At 33.9% G+C, this 18,135-nt stretch overlaps 1 protein-coding gene across 2 annotated transcripts in view; it reads right to left on the bottom strand.

The window, feature by feature from the left end:
- Window positions 1-18,135, bottom strand: part of LOC144216064 (uncharacterized) — a 224,854-nt gene that overhangs the window by 169,980 nt on the left and 36,739 nt on the right. For both annotated transcript variants that reach the window (XM_077745334.1, XM_077745335.1), the window contains exon 3: window positions 9,770-9,810. In XM_077745334.1, coding sequence (XP_077601460.1) covers window positions 9,770-9,810 — 41 coding nt within the window. The remainder of the gene's footprint in view (window positions 1-9,769; window positions 9,811-18,135) is intronic.

Here is an 18,135-nt window from a genome sequence, read left to right as displayed (position 1 = left end):
CGGGTGGGTGGGCTGTCTCTCTCTGTCTCTCCCTCTCTCTCTCTCAAAAATAAGTAAAATAAACTTCTAAAAAATGTTAACTGAAAAATATAAAAGTTGAAGATTTTTAGTGATTTTCCATGTCTGGATAGATATCAGAGTTATTATAAATAACAGGAGTATGCAATCATATGTATTCAGCTTAGGTAAGAGCATGAAACATACTGACCAGAATAATTCCCAGAATCCACATCCTGTCACTTTATATGTATCTAGCTGGATCCAGTGGCTCATCTACAAAGATGTCAGAGGAAGCAGCTTGGAGGTAGTATTGCAACAAATCTGTAACAATCTGTACCTTCAAGAACTTTCTAGCATTCCTCTTCAACTTCACTTGATCATGTTCCTGTTTGCAGACTCCACAAATAATGCATAAGAAGCTCAAGTCCATGAGTATGGTTTTTGGTTTTCTTGCTAAATATCAGACCAGTGAGGGGTGCCTGGGTAACTCAGTTGGTTAAGTGTCCGACTTCGGCTCAGGTCATGATCTCATGGTTCATGGGTTTGAGCCCCTCGTCAGGCACTGTGCTGACAGCTAGCTCAGAGCCTGGAGCCTGTCTTCAGATTCTGTGACTCCCTCTCTCTCTGAGCCTCCCCTGCTCGTGTTGTCTCTATCTTTCTCTCAAAAAAAAAGAAAAAGAAAAGAAACAAACAAACAAAAATGTCAGACCAGTGAAAGCCGGGTCACATGCTTTCTCACTTCAGGAGAACTTGGCCCTTTTTAAAATGACAACATCCCAAAAGATGCTTGCATGGCATCACATGGGACCTGGATCATATTATACGTATGTAGGCAAGGCTTTACATGTCAAGTATACAATAAGTGCGTTGATTTAATATATTATCTTTTCAGGGAATTTGTGTCAAGTTAGTACATGCTGTAAAAGTTACATTGTATGTTCAAAAGCTTTCTCAACTTCTAATATACTACAGATCTATGCTCTCAGGCCAAATAGAAGGGATCCTGTTCCTCAAAGTACTTTTTGTATTCAAATGGGGGATTATTTTTCTTAAGTATTACATGACTAAAATTATTTTTATAAAATTACCATATGCCTCTAGGTTTCAAAAGCACTCATGTATTTCTGCTTTCAGTTCATTTCTTTCAACATCTAAGTTTTTCAAGTAAAAGAGTATTTTTTAAAGTATACTTTATTTTCCAGAGGCTCAGGCATTTTCTTTTTCCCCCAAGTATTATACAGATTCACAGGCATTTTTACATAATTTGCTAGTTTCATCTGTGTTGATGACAATTAGCTCTTATTATTCCCTACTGGGGTAATCAAATTTTGGTGGGTATATTAGCTATCTACAATGTTAAAATTATGTGTTTTTTAATATTATTTTCATAATAGATTTGCTTATTTAGCCTAAAGATATAATCTACTGTTGTATTTGGCATACAGTTAAATTTGTTTCTTTTAATCTTCACCTGTCTAAAGTTTTTTTCATTTCTTTTCTTTTTTATCATACCTGTTTTATTAGCTGTATGTTTTTCCTTGCAAATGTCTCATCAGTTTTTGAAAACACTTTCTTTATAACTTAAAGAAAATTGCCAGTTTTAGAGAATCTCTTAACCCAATATAACATACTTGACCAATTATCCTTTTATATTTTGTGACTATAATTTTCTTGTGATTATTACACACTGACATTGAGAACAGTTACTTCTTCAAAAAACAACAAAAGAGTAATGACAAACATAAGGCCATAACTTCAAACATAAAGCAAAGTGAAATAATGGAATTCTCTAAAGACACTGGAGTTTAAAAGCAAAGTCAGAAAAAAATAGAATATGAAAATGAATACATGGAGATTAAAGAGGATGAAACGATACTTTTAAACTTCCCCAAGGGAAATATCAAGATATTCATACTTGCTATTTTACTAATCAGTGTGAGCCTGGCTGTGGAAGAGACTAATGTATTCATAACTGAAGTTATTTGAAACTTTAGTTTTTATCTCATTATTTGTAAGCAATTAAAAATTCCCTATAGAATTACTTGTTTACAGAAAGAAACCTGAAAACCATCTAAGGTGCACAGACAGACATATTGCGCACGCGCACGCGCACACACACACACACACACACACACACACACACACAATGATAGACCTAAAAATGATACAACAATTGTCAATATACGTTTTTTTTCTCTTATTCTCAGGGAAGAGCTACTGGTAATGAAACTATGAATGTCAACAGCTACTTCTGCTCTCCTAGAAGCAAAATGTATCTCAAATGAGTATATTTTGACATGTTACTTAAAGCTATTCACAGTTATTTCTATATTCATCTACAATGATACATTGATTAAAATCTTATATAAAAGAATATAAAAGAATGATTTTTGAGTCAATTTCTTAACCTTTAAATCTATATGCTGATTTATCCTCATCTATATGAATCTGAAAATTAGATTTGACAGAAAAATTATACACCATTAAATAGTGCCCTCATGTGCCAGGAAAAGCTGGAATAAGCTAATCTGAGGTCATGTTAAATTATAAATGCATGTAGTATTTCAGGATTAGTGAGAAGAAAGCCATAATGAGGAGAAAGCTACTTTTCAGCCAATGATGGAACATCAGGGAAGAATACTGTCAGCTAATTATTAGGGAAATTTGTAGAGTCATATATTAAAATCACAGTAGAATATACAGTAAAAGCACACGTAAGCATTCTAGAATACGGAAATGTGTATGCTTTTACTCATTCTGCAAAATACAGTGATCCAGAAAAGTAGCTTCCTTGCTACTTCCCTTTAGGGATTTGGCCTCTTCACTTATTTTCCCTTGCTAACTCTCCCACTGATTTTCTCTCCCACTAGATGTCAGGCAAGAGGAGGGAGTGGTAGTGACTCTGAAACCAAGACCTAGTTAATTTCTAAAGTGTTAAAATTGATGACTACATGCAGCCAAACTGAATAGTGATCCAGCATATGGAAGATAAAATGCTCTGATAATTTGAACTAAGTATTAATAACAGCAGCTGCAGAAGGAATCATATTCTCTTATGATAATGTCAGTCTTTATCTTTTTCTGGGAATTATTCCCTATTTAGAAAGTTTAGCTGCACTTACATTTTCCTAAAACAACATATACATCTCCTATGTAGTATTCAACACAATTTTAAATGAATACTTTTTTCAAGGTTGATTTACTGCACACCTCCCTACCAGCTCCCAAATATAAATCTTGTAAGATAGGGACCAAGTCAGTTTTGTTGATTTCTTCATCAATAGACTCAACGTAAAACATTGGGAAATAGAAAACTTTAAAAAATTATGTACTGGGGCACCTGGGAAGCTCAACTGGTTAAATGTCCTACTTCACGGGGCGCCTGGGNTAAATAAATAAATAAATAAATGTCCTACTTCAGCTGAGGTCATGATCTACCTCATGGTTCCTGAGATCGAGCCCCATGTGGGGCTCTGTGCTGACAGCTCAGATCCTGGAGCCTGCTTCGGATTCTGTGTCTCTCTTTCTCTGCCCCTCCCCTACTCACACTCTGTCTCTCTCTCAAAAATAAATAAACATTGGGGCGCCTGAGTGGCTCAGTTGGTTGGGTGGCTGACTTCAACTCAGGTCATGATTGTGAGTTCAAGCCCTGCATCAGGCTCTGTGCTGACAGCTAGCTCAGAGCCTGGAGCCTGTTTCAGATTCTGTGTCTCCCTCTCTCTCTGACCCTCCCCTTCTCACTCTGTCTCTGTCAGAAACAAACAAACATTAAAAATGTTTTGAACTAGGTATTGAGCACTGGGTAATGTATAGAACTATTGAATGACTATAGTGTACACCTGAAACTGATACAACACTGTGTGTTAACTATACCAGAAAATTAAGAAGCGACTAAATGAAGGAGTAATTTAAAGAAAAAGAACAAAATTAATTAATTATTGGCACTAAAGCTATCCAGGTCAAATAGGAATATAGTTTAGATTCATTGTTGGGTTCAATTTATACATTTCTCTTAAGGAGTAAGACTGATAAGAATGATACATGGAGACTTTATAGTCACTAGATTAGTTATAACATTTTGGTTAAAATATCCTCAGAAGAATACACTAATGACAATATTGATACATAATGGAAGATATCCACAAAAAGAAGGTAGGAATTAGGAAGATGCACTCTACCTCAGAACATAGATATATGAGCTCTCTGAGCTCAGGATTAGTATTTTACCATGTTCTAGTTCACTGTAGCATATCAATTTCTCTGATGAGAACTTTAAAATTGCATGTGAGAAGATAACACTGTCCTTGCTGCTTCTTGCACCAGTTCATGTTCCATGCCATTGAATTACCTGCCCTTTCTCCTTTGAAATCCATCTTCCTCATTCTTATTACTTGTAAAGATTCTCCTCCTGATTACTCGGGGGACATCTACATATTACCTTCTCAAAAAAGTGTTCCCCCATTTCCTAGGTATATAATTGCTCAGTTCTCTGTGTTCCCATTTTGTAACACATTTTGTAACCTCTGCAATTATATTTAGCAAATTTTATTGCAGCTTAGTGGTTTATATGCAAGTTTCACCTAGCTATTGGATCTCCTCACAAAATGGAGCATCTTCTTATCTAGAACTTTTCAGAGTTGTGGACACATTAGATTCTTAGTAAATTTTTCAAATAAAGTACATGTAGGTTGAGGGAGAGATAAAGGGCTTCATTATTGAGGGTAAGTATTGAAATAGTACAATCAATTAAAGATTTAGTTCCATTAAATAATATAATTTAAGTACAGGACAAAAATCAAGTTTTCAGCGATGTATCCTTGTTTCACTTCTATGATCTGATATTTAGTTATTTACCTTCATAACATGTCTTATTTTGCTGGTTTCCAAGAATAATGTTCTTCTGCTTTATAACCTTACATTCAATTTTCCTTCAATGCCTTCACTACTCTACATCTAACATTTCTTCTTTGGGGCTTTTTATTCTTTTTCAGAGCTCTCAACATTTAGACTATAATATATAGTTGCCAATCATCAATCAACAGTGAAGTTAACATAGATGAACTCTATATTTTCATCATGTTGTATTTCATATACAGAAAAACAGGGCTTTGGTTAATTACAAAATATGAAGTTTAAAATGGATTATTTTTGCTTACGGTAAGCTAACATGTCCTACACTGAGAAAATTCTATTATGGTATCAAGTATAAGAAAGTAGAATAAGGAATAGAAGAAAAACTTCTGACAGAAGTAATAATTTTGTATAGTTTTCCTCAGTGCACTGATTAAATGAGAGACTATGACTTTCAGTAGAATGGGCATATGGTACAGAGTCAGGCATACCTATTATCCTCTGTGAAATGTATTTCAACATCTTGCCTTCACAGTTCAGCTACATCCACATACTGAAGTGGATGCTACTCTTTCCCATTAAACACACACACACACACACACACACACACACACACACACACAACCATAACAACGTATCTTTTGGTCACATACTCACTTATTCTGCTACTAGCCCATTTCTTTCCTCTAAAGTTCTATACTCACAATGTCTGTTTCACAACTCAACGATGTATCATAACGTATCAGTGAGCCTAAACCTCATCCATAAAGTCCCTAACTTCCACATTGATAAATTCAATGGACATATCAGTTTTCATGTTCATATTATCTCAACACTGTTCTCCTGCACTGGAACTTTCTTTTCTTTTGATGGCTTTACATTGTGTGTGTGTGTGTGTGTGTGTGTGTACATATAAGTTTTTAGGAATTATCTATTCTGTTCTTAACTCCATACAAAAAGCATAACTTTTAGCTTATAAAAACTGCTCAATAAATGCTTATTGAGTGAGCAAATAAAAATTTAAATTAATAAGTTAATGAACTAGAGTCACAAAATTGCTTAGTGGAATAATCTTAGGGAAGTTAAACTTTATGTTTTCAGAGGTAGTAAAAGGAGAGATGTCTTCTATAATGAAAAAATGTTACAAAAACTTACATTTGACTATCAAAGTAATATTTGAAATGTACAATTATTTCAATTGTAGACCTCAAGGTACTTATGGAACATTAAGGTAAAAGTCCAAAAATATTTGTAAATTAATCATGAGAAAGCACTGCTTAGGAGATAATCAGAGGGAGTTTATACACTCATCTTAGATTTGTCAACAGTGCTCCATTGTGTAGTGGGGCAGGGGATTGCGTGTGTATGTATGTACATTTCTGGTAATTTTCAGTTGTTTAGGCTATATATTATTTAAGGTAAAAAATGGTTATACATTGTCTTGCTTGGATGCAGTTTTTGCTTGCCTACATCAGAGAATTCCAATGGTCTTTAAATGGCTAAAAAGAAAGTAAATCCTACTGATTATTAGCACCATGCTCTATCCTAATGAGCTTACTGACCCAAAACATTCTGTTTTTATTCTCGCACAGAAAACAGGGAAGCTGAGATTTTAGCATCATGTCACAAGTTTATGGTATTTTCTCACAATTAGCATGTCCATTATTGAACTAAAATTAGCAACAGGTTTTCAGAATGAATGAAATTTTATTCACACCTAAACTATTTTCTATCATTTACTGCCTGTCTTCTATAAAATAATTAAAGCTATAGTCTTATGAATGTGCTTTGTTATACATAAATGATTTTATTTTTTCATGAATACTTTCTAAATATCTATATTAATGCTATCATTTACTCACAACTCTCTACAAAACAAATTTTAAAAATAAAAATATCAGGTTACATAACAGTAAACTAATATTCTAACAAGTAAAAAAAAAATCTCACCAAATTTGCATTATAGAGTTGAGGAGCTGAAGACAAGTGTCACCCCTCAAAATGCACTGATAATGTTTATTTAGGAATTGAAGTTTAGAATTAAAGCAGATATTCAAAAGGCATAGGCTCTGTTTCTGAAGGAAAATTAGGATAAGTCTTGATATCCGTATAATATAGAGCAAACACTCTGATTTAAATAGTGATACCAAGATCAAGGGCTCAGTGGGAAATGTAGACTAATGATGGAGTATGCAGAATTATTGATGTGTTGTATAAAATAAGAAATAGTAAGTAGTTTTATAAAAACATTTAACACTTAAGAAACATTAATAAGAATAATTTATATCAAGAATTCTTCTAGAATCAGGATATAAGAGATGAATAAGATAAAGTACTTTCTAATATGGGACTTACATTATAATGAGGGAGCGAAAACAGTATTTATAAGAAATAGAATATTTTATCTCATTTCATTACAGACCTGAATGAATGGAGACTGAGAAACAAATAAAAATACTGGGAGAATGTTAATTTCATGCAGCTGCTCATGTAATAGGCAAAAACCTGGAATTTGGAAACAACCCAAATATCCTTTAACAGCGAATGGATAAACAAACTCTCATGCGGTCAAACAAGGAACTACTACTACTAAGAAACAAAAAGACAGAAACCACTGATACATATATACATGGTTAAATGGACCTCAAGGTCATGCTGAGTGAACAAAGAAGTCAATCTCAAAGAGTTACATAATGAATGATTGGATTTAGGTAATATTCTCAAAGATAGAAATCATAATGGTGGTCATAGATAAGCAAGTAGCAGAATTTAGGATTTGTGGAAAGGTTTGACAAGGGTTTACGAGGGGGGATTTCTTTGTGGTGATGGAACAGTTCTGTATCCTGACTGTGGGGATAGTTATTCAAATATATTTTACTCATGTGATAAAACGTCACAGAGTTATTCCCTGGCCAAATCCATCCCACTCCCCAAGACAGGACATGTAAAATCTGCCCAAGTCCAAGTAAGTTATGAAGCTGAGTTAACAAGTATACTAACGGGGCACTTGGGTGGCTCAGTCAGTAAAGTCTCTGACCCCTGATTTCAGGTCATGATCTCACAGTTTGTGGGATCAAACCCCACATCAGGCTCTACACAGCACAGGGCCTGTTGGTATGCTCTCTCTCCCTCTCTCTCTGCCCCTCCCTGTTTGTGTACATACGTTCTCTCTCTCTCTCTCTCTCTCTCTCTCTCTCATTCTCTCAGAATAAATAAACATTTAAAAAAACCCAAAACAGTGCATTGGGGCACCTGGGTGGCTCAGTCGGTTAAGTGTCTGATTTCGGCTCAGGCTATGATCTCACAGTTCATGGGTTCCAGCCCCACATCAGGCTCTGTGCTGACAGCTAGCTCAGATCCTGGAGCCTCTCTTCAAATTCTGTGTCTCCCTCTCTCTCTGACCCTCCCCTGCTCATGCTGTCTCTCTATCTCTCAAAAGTAAATAAAAAACATTTTTAAAAAAAGCACTAACATCAATTCTCTGAGTGGTGGCAACATCTTATTATTATATAACATATTTTCCTTGGGAAAACATGAACTCTCTGCTACTGTTGCAACTGTTTCTGTAAAATAGTCAAACTGTTTCAAAATTAAAACAAAATACTGGGCAAAAAGCAACTGTTAGATTTATAGATAGGAACAAATATGGCATACTGGAGGGAACTGTTAAATGTGTACTGCCCAACAACAGTATTATGTGCATCTTTGTAAAATAAATGAAAGTAAACAGCAAATATTCAAATATAATTAAAGTGAGATAATCTAGGGATAAATATAGAAAAAAGGGTTAGAGATAGCCAGGGTTCCATGAATAGTCATATTTTATTTTAAAATATATGGGAAAACTTTAGGATTTTGAAACAGGAAAGAAAATTGAATTCATTTATACTTTACAAAATAGCCAAGAAGATACTCCTCTGAGACTGGCATTATTCACCATTGCATCAGTGGCTTTAGCCAGTGCAATAAGTGAAGAAGAAGAAAGAGAAGGTATAAGAAATTTTAAAAGGAGGGGCGCCTGGGTGGCTCAGTAGGTTAAGTGTCCAACTCCTGATTTCAGTTTAGGTCATGATCTTGTAGTTAGTGAAAGTGAGCCCCAGAATGGATTCTCTCTTTCTTCCTCTCTCTATAACCCCTACTTCTCTCTCTCTACCTCCACCCTGTTCGTGCACTCTCTCTCTCAAAAATAAATAAACATAAAAATGAAATTTAGAAAGGAATTATCATGGAATGATAGTATGATCTAGTCTCTAAAAACCACAGAGACCTCAAGCAATGTCATCCAGTTTACGTGCATCCAAAACGCTTACTGTTTGCAAGGCCACTGACTACAATCAATGCATTTCTATATTTCAGTGATACAAAACATGATTTTTAGAAATGACATAATACAACTAAATGAAAAATATCAAATGCCTCCATAAAAATTCTAACAGATATCCCAGGCTCTGTATAGAAAATTACAAGACATTACTGCAAGATATTAATTAAGACCTAAATCAATTGATAGTTGCTTAAAGTATTATAGGTCTTATCACTGTGAAGATTTAGGTTTTGCTCAAATGTGTCTACTGATTTAATTGAATTGCCATCATAACCCCACCAAAACAAAAAATAGTTGATTTTGAATATCTGGTTCTAAAGCTTATTTGGACTGCAATCCTCCAAGAAGAGCTGACATGTTCTTCAAAAAAAAGGGGGGGGATTTACTCTATTAAGATATTATTAAAGCTGTAACAATAAGGTGGTTTTGTCACAAGGATACACGTATAGCCCAATCTATGCTATAGAGACTAAAAGTAGGCTTATCTTTATTAAAATGTCATTTCAGAACTGCATCAAGCCAGTCTTTTCAATAAATGCTAATTATTAAATGGGAACACCCATTTAAAAATGTAAATAAAAACTCAATGCCTACCTTAGCTGTTCACAGTAATCAGTTACAAGTAGAATGTATATCTAAAAACAAATTTTAAAAAATGAAGATTACATTAGAAGATACGTAAGAAAATTTTCACTAATTCCATGAAATATATTTCATCATTAACCCAAACTATTGACATATGATTTTGCCATTTCTGCCCCTAAAATGATGAAGTAGATTAACCTCCTATCCCCTCTTGACTTTGGATTTGACGATTAGACTTTTTTTTTTTTTAATTAAAATAAACCAGAAATGACAAGGTGCTATTTAGAAGCTCAGGATTTAAGAGGCTTTGAGTGTTTCATCCACTTTGGTCTTGACAAGAAGAACTTGCACCAGCGAGCCCTCCAGCCCCAGAAGGAAGATGACAGATACTTGGAGGGCCATTCCAACTGAGCTAAAGCCTGAGGCAGAGGCAATACAGCTGCAACACATGTTGTTCAGTGAGAAGCAGAGTCACCCTACCAATGCCAACCTTCTTGCATACTTGTCAGGAACAATTAAATACTGTTGCTTGAGGCCACTGTATACTGGGATGCTTTGATATGGAGCATTACTTTCAGAATGGATAAACTATGAATATGGAGGAAAAACTTTTTTAAACAGAAATCAATACTCAATATAAAAATATTAATAATTGAGTTATATTAAAATTAACAACTTTTGTGATCAAAAATCATCATAAGAGTAGGGTGCCTGGGAGGCTGAGTCTGTTAAGCGTCCAACTTCGGCTCAGGTCATGATCTCACAGTTTGTGACTTTGAGCCTCATGTTGGGCTCTATGCTGACAGCTCAGAGCCTGGAACCTGCTTTGGATTCTGTGTCTCCCTCTCTATCTGCCCCTGCCCCACTCATGCTTTGTCTTTGTCTCTCTCAAAAATAAATAAACATTTAAATGTTTTTTAAAAATAACAAATGTAAAAAGAGAACAAAACAGTAAATAAACTTTTTGTATCAGAAATTTTATGAAATGATTTTCTCAATCTGGTTGAAATTATGAGTAAAATATCTTTTAAAATGCAAGTGAAAGAGATTTTGTAGATGTGTTGGGATTTTCTGGAAGAAAAAAAATCTGTCCTTTCTCATAGCTTAGTATAACTTCTGTTTCTATATTAAGAAGTGCAAAAGTTTTTAAGACACACACATTCATTTCAAAAACATTTAATGAGTATCTACAAGTTGCTCAGCCTCCAATTACAATTTTTGCGCTTTATAGGGAAGGTGTTATATTCTGAAATACTTAGGCCCTGTGTTAAACTGCATTTTATGTTTTCCAGGGAAAATCAATCCCAAAAATAGTACAAGAAGACTATTATGACTTAAATGACACCAATTTTGAGAAACGTATCTTTGTCACTGTGCAAAAAAGGACACTCTTTTCATCAGAGTCAGTTAAGATACAAAGGAAATAAAACTAAATAATATCTTTATGGAAAATTGTTTTCCAGATATTAATATATTACTTCAAAACTTCGAATCTAGCCACACAGAGTTAACTAAATCCAACAATTATCATTCAAATTAATTCTAGCTCTTCTTATTTTGAAGTAGTTAAATACAGGATATTTTTAGTACTTCTAGAAAAGTCAACACTATCTTAACCCAAGAAATTCAAAAGATGTATAATTTATATCATGTAGGAGATATTTGACATGTACCTTATCATTATATTATACGTATTTTATATCACTGCAGAAAAAAAAAATATTACAAAACTCATTCTAAAGCTCAATTTCAAAACTGAAAAATATAGTCCAGAGGCAAAATATATGTATTTCAAAGTAATGAAATTGCAGATATACTATCATATCTGTATAATGATAACAGAAAGGACACTTTAACTATAGGTTAATATATTGAAGATAGTTATCATTCTTAGTGTACATGTTTAGATTACTTATCAAACATTGCTAAAATAGAAAAAAGCTCTAAAAAACTACAAAAGTAACTTTGTGTCCCCCAAACATTAAGATAATATCAAGTTAAAAAAGCAGCAAGCAATAATTAGCAGTTATTTTGAAAGAATTATGTTCATACAGTATCTTAATCTCCAAGAGGTAAATTTAATACAACTATTTGATCTTTCTTCAGATAATTGTGTTAATGAAGTTATTTGAAATAACATTTTAAACTATGGATTTTAGCATGTCTCTATGAAGGTTTCTGTATGGTTCTATTTTGAATAATCCCACTGTATATTTTTTTTTAATATTTTTTATTTATTTCTAGGAGAGAGAGAGAGAGACAGCGTGAGCAGGGGAGGGTCAGAGAGAGAGGGAGTCACAGGCTGAAACAGGCTCCAGGCTCTGAGCTGGCAGTCAGCACAGAGTCCGATGCAGGGCTCGAACCCACGAACCGCGAGATCATGACCTAAGCGAAAGTCGGACGCTCAACCGACTAAGCCACTCAGGCGCCCCTGTATATTATTTTTTTTAATTGCCAAAACAAATCAGAAAGAAAACAGTATATTGTTTTATGAAAATAAGTGGAATTATGTGTGTGTGTGTGTGCGCGCGCGCCCTCTAGCGCACGCACACGTGCACAATTACAGCTAATGAACTAAACAGAATCACACTGGTTTGGCTATCAAAATTCTTTTGCAGGTGTTCTTGCACTTTCTGATCCCTCAATTAATTTTGGTTGATTTTTCTACTTAATTATCTCCTTCAAGGCTTTGGAAGCTACTTGACTCTTGTACTTTATCACAATGTACTTTGTTTTCCCCATGAAGTCTTGGCAAACATCCAGTATAGATAGGAGGGTTGTGAGAAATATGTCCGAACCAAAGTGGAGCTATGGAACTCGTCAGAATGGAGGTCCATCCTCCTCACCAAGATTACTCCCTGGAGTTATCAACTGTGTTTGTTTTTCTTTCATTAAACATAGTTCCTGNAGTGCTGCTATGAACATTGGGGTACATGTGCTCCTATGCATCAGCATTTCTGTATCCAGTTCCTGATACTTTTAAAGCATTTACTGAATATTTGCCTATACATGAAGGAGAAAGTGGATGAACAAGTAAACAAATGTGTATGCTCACTAATACAATTAGACTTTGACAACATATGTTTTTGGTTGTTTTTGTTTTACTGATGCTGACACTGTTTTTATAACAACTGCATGTATTCATTGACCCTATCTTAATATTTAATGATTTATTTACTATTTTTCAGGGACTGATTGCGAGGATGCAGGTGATGGCTTACCATAATAGCAATAATGATGGTGATAATAAAATAAGAATGTATTATCTTTCTATGAAATGAACTTCTTACTATAGAAATCACAACAAACACAGAAAGAGAAGATTGATGTGCAGTATAGCCTGAGAAATGTCATGGTAATATCCAAGACTAGTTATATATTCCTCTCTCTTTCTTAATATTAATTATTGTTAGAAAAGTGTGCCTGGGGACACCTGGGTGGTTCAGTCAGTTAAGTGTCTGACTCTTGATTTCAGCTCAGGCCATGATCTCACAGTTCATGGGTTCAAGCCCTGTGTCAGAGTCTATACTGATAGTGCACAGCCTGCTTGTAATTCTCTCTCTCTTTCTCTGTCCCTGCCGGAGATTGAGCATGCATGCTCTCTTTCTCTCCCTCTTAATAAATATTAAGTAAATATTTAAAAAAGAAAGAAGGGCACTTCGTCCTACTCAGTTTCTGCTCACATCAAGATCTCATTGTTTATGCTGCCAGCGTGGAGACTGGTTGGGATTCTCTCTCCCTCTCTCTCTCTCTCTCTCTCTGTCCCTTCCCCGCTTGTGCTGTCTCTCTCAAATAAATAAATAAAAACTTTAAAACAAAACAGGGGCGCCTGGATGGCTTAGTCGGTTAAGTGTCCGACTTTCGCTTAGGTCATGATCTCGCGGTTCGTGGGTTCGAGCCCCGCATCGGGCTCTGTGCTGACTGCCAGCTCAGAGCCTGGAGCCTGTTTCAGTCTGTGACTCCCTCTCTCTCTGACCCTCCCCTGTTCACGCTGTCTCTCTCTCTCCTAGAAATAAATAAAAAATATTTAAAAAAAACAAAAACAAAAAGAAAAGTCTGCCTAAATGAAGTGATTAACTAGCTTATTCTTAGAAACAAGAAATACTTAGTTCTTTTTGGGAGATGGGTATTTGGGAGATGGGTACTGAGTAGGAAATGAAACTGAAAAAGGACACTACAGTCAGTTGTGGAAGATTTTATGTCTAATTTATTAGCTTAGACTGTACTCATAGCTAGTAATTGATTTCTTCTTTCTTTCTTTCTCCTTTCTTTTTCTTTTTCTCCTCTTCCTCTTCTCCTTCCTTCCTTCTTTCCTTTCTTCTTTAGTGAACACTCCACACCAATGTCTGGCTTGAACTCACAAAACTGAGATCAAGAGTCAAATGCTCTATTGGCTGAGCCAGGCAGGTGCCCCTGGTGACGGATTTTAAACGGAGCAGTGGTGGTGGAGAGGAATACTTCAACAAATTACTTGATCAACATTGACAAAATTAAAGAATATATTAACATTTGTTGATCAACTTTCCATGGTAATTTTAAAAGCAAGTCCATAATATAATACATAAATATGAAAATGAAGCTATATTTACCTTTAAGTTTACCTTTGCATTGTTACCATGCTGGTATACTTACATGTTTTTAAATTCTTCCCTTCTTGATTTTCCTTTCTTTTGTTCCAGTTTATTAAGATATAATTGACATATAACACTGTATAAGTTTAATGTACACAGTATAATGACCTGACATGGGTATATATTGCAAAATAATTACAGTAAGTTTAGTCAACATCAATTACTTCACATAGTTGCAAATTTGTTTTTCCTTGTGATAGAGTTTTAGGATTTACTCTTTTACTAACAACTTTCAAATATACCACACAGCATTGTTAATCTATAATCATCGCATTGTACACTGCATCCCAGTATTATAGATATTGTAACTGAAAGTTTGTACTTTTTGACAATTTTCACCCAATTCTTTCAACACTCCCACCCTCGGCAACAACAAATCTGTTTGCTTTTTTTCCCCATGAGTTTGGTTTCATTTTAGATTCCACATGTGAGTGAAATCATACAATATTTGTCTCACTTACATAATTCCCTCAAGATCCACCTGTGTTTTCCCAAAGGGCAAGATTTCCCCCTTTTTTATGGCTTAATAGCATTTTTATACATCCCTATAGATGTTGTGATAAATAGACAGACAGATATGATAGATAGATTGATATGATAAATAAATAGATAGTATGGATGGATGGACAGATAGATAGATAGATGACAGATAAATAGTACATTGCCTTATCCATTATTCTGTTGATACACACTTAGATTGTTTCCATGTCTGGCCTATTGTTAACAATGCTTCAGTGAACATGGGTGTGAAAAAATTTCTTCAACATAGTGATTACATTCTATTTGTATAAATAACAAAAAGTGAAATCGCTGAATCATACGGTATTTCTATTTTTAATTTTTTGAACACTCTCCATTTTGTTTTCCACAGTGGCAGCACTAATTTCCATTCCCACCAAGAGTGCTCAAGGCTTCCCTTTTCTTCACATCCTCACCAGCATGTGTTATCTCCTGTCTTTTCGATGGTAATCATTCTAAGAGGTGTTCAGTGGTATCTTATAGGAGTTAGGATTTGCAGTCCTAATTATCAGTGATGTTAAGCACATTTTCATGTACCTGTTAGCCATTTAAATATCCTCTTTAGAAAAATGTCTATGGTCCTTTGTCCCTTTTTTAAATTGTATTATTTTGTTTTTATTTGCTTTTGCTATAAAATTGTATAAGTTCTTTATATGTTTTGGATATTAACCCTTTACCAGATATAGGATTTTCTTATAGATGTCTCACTGTTGATTATTCTTTTGCTATGCAAGAAGTTATTTTTTTTAATCCTTGACTTTACATTTTGCTATTTTTGCCTTGGGTTTTATATCCAAAAAATAATTGCCAAGACCTATGTCAAAAAGATTTTGTGCTATATTTTCTTCTTCAAGTTTCATGGTTTCAGGCCTTACAGTTATGCCTTTAATCCATTTTTAGCTAATTTTTATGAGTGGTGTAAGATAGGTGTCAAATGTCCAATTTCATTCATTTTTTTTTTTTTTAAGACAGAGAGGAAAAGAAAGCATGAGCATGGGAAGTGGGCAGAGACAGAGAAAGACTTTAAGCAGGCTCTATGTTAAGCATGTACCCTGATGAAGGGATCAATTCCATGACCCTGGGATCATGTCCTAAGTTGAAATCAAGAGTTGGATGCTTAACTGACTGAGCCACCCAAGTGCCCTTGTTTCACTCTTTTACATGTGAATATACAATTTCACTAGTACCATTTATTGAAGAGACTGTATTTTCTTTAATTACTACTTTCGGCTCCCTTTTCAAATATTACTTGGCCTTATATCTATGGGTTTATTGGATATATTTTCTAAAACTGTAAATGGTAAAAAACTAGATAAAAGAAAATTCAGATATTAGAAAAAAAGGCATATATAAGGCTTATGGCTGATGGTAATAATGTGTCTCATGTAAATGAGAAAATTGCTACGTTTTTTGGATTATGATGCAGCAAACCTAATTTTATGCCCTTGAAAAATGGACAATATGCAGTATGTTATTAAAAAAATGGTATGTCTTTTAATTCCCATAAGAGATATTCATCTTTTTTTCACAGAGATATATATTTGCTGAATAAATAAAAAACTGTCATTAATAATTCCACTGATACTCTAAACCCTCTGAATTGAAAAAGGAATTGATCTTACTCATTGCCTGTTTTTAGGGGGTGAGGAACATCACTTACTGATACCACAAGGGGAGTTCACTATTGCAGAATAATTTCAGAAAGACCTTTAGCAAAACTCTTCTTTAGAAACTGCATTTGATTATGTGCTGAAAATGTATTTTTCTGTAAATTCACAAAGACCTTATCTAATACTTTTAGAATCTACTCTAAAAATATATTGTCCCTATTTATAACAGTTAAATTATTTTAAAATTTGGGTTATAATCTCAACATTTATTTTTCCAAAGATGCTCGAGCACATTATGAGTAATTTACCAATGCTTTATCTAAAATCAACAAATTATGGTAATAAAAGAAGCAGGAACTCATAAATCTCCCCAAGTAATCAAAGCATTTTAACATTATGTTCAATTTTACAGATTTTGATTGAATTCCTAAAGAAAATAAAGTTTTTCTTTTTCTTATCTTTACAAAATCTTCTAGCTATATAGTACATGTATCCAAGACATTTTAAATTTGTTTTGGATTATGTTTTACAGTCTTAAGGACCAAATATCTATATAAGCCATGATGATTTAGAACTGGAAAAGAAGAAAGATTAAGATGTAGAATTGTAGCATTCATAATTTAAGTTTTAAAAAATCTATTTATGGTAGCATATAAATTCAAGAAATGCTAACCTCAAGGTATTGAGATATAAAAATTTGTTCAATATCACTTTTGGACTAGTTGAGTAGAAAAAATTGAAGAAAATATTTTCTCTGATCTTCTAAGAGACATGAATTAATATTAACATAAATTCAGCAGTTAAATTAGGAGTACCCATAGAAAAGCCTTGTGGTATTTATTATAAAGTTGTGTTTTTATTAAGTCTGAGAATTTCCATAGGTCCTGTCTACTAGAAAAAAGTAAATATATATGAGTAATGAAAATGTTACAATATAATTTGTATAGCTATATCTCATAATGAAACATTTGAAAATGTAATTCCTCTTTAAAGTGCATATCTGAAGGACATTATCATAATAAGTTATGTATGCTTACCTGGGTTTTGATATGTGTGTAGAAAAAGTAATATCTACTTGATAAATTACTATCACTATGAATAGATGATGATTTCCATATATTTTAAAGCACAAAAGATTGTATTAAATTTAAATTTATTGCATTTTTAGCTCCTAAAAATAATGTTTCTGTGGCTAGGGATTTCAATTAAAATAGAAGTGAACTGATGTGTCTGCCCAGTCCCTCAAGCTAAAATACACTGATAAAGAATGAAGGAAAAAACAGAAAATAAAGCTAATTTCCCATAAAGCAAGAAAACTCATAATTCTAATAGGTTATATATGGAGAGCTGTTAAGAGATGTGAAATAACAAACCAGGAACAGGGAGGAAGTATGTGTAAATCATGGACATAAGCAAAAATAGAAAAAGTCAGATACAAATTAAAATCCACAAAAATTACACTAGGAAACAGCTCTATAATGATTTCAGATATTAATGATTTATATGGAAGAAAACATAAATACTGTATATATAGTAATGTCATAATTTATAACATATAAAATACAAACATTGGGGTGATGTCCTTGAAGTTGATGGAATATGGAGCTCTAAAAAT

Source organism: Crocuta crocuta, unplaced genomic scaffold, assembly GCF_008692635.1.
Source record: "Crocuta crocuta isolate KB4526 unplaced genomic scaffold, BGI_CrCroc_1.0 scaffold439, whole genome shotgun sequence".
Lineage (NCBI taxonomy): Eukaryota > Metazoa > Chordata > Mammalia > Carnivora > Hyaenidae > Crocuta > Crocuta crocuta.
The sequence above is the reverse complement of the archived record's forward strand: the minus strand, read 5'-3'. Positions and strand labels throughout refer to the sequence as shown.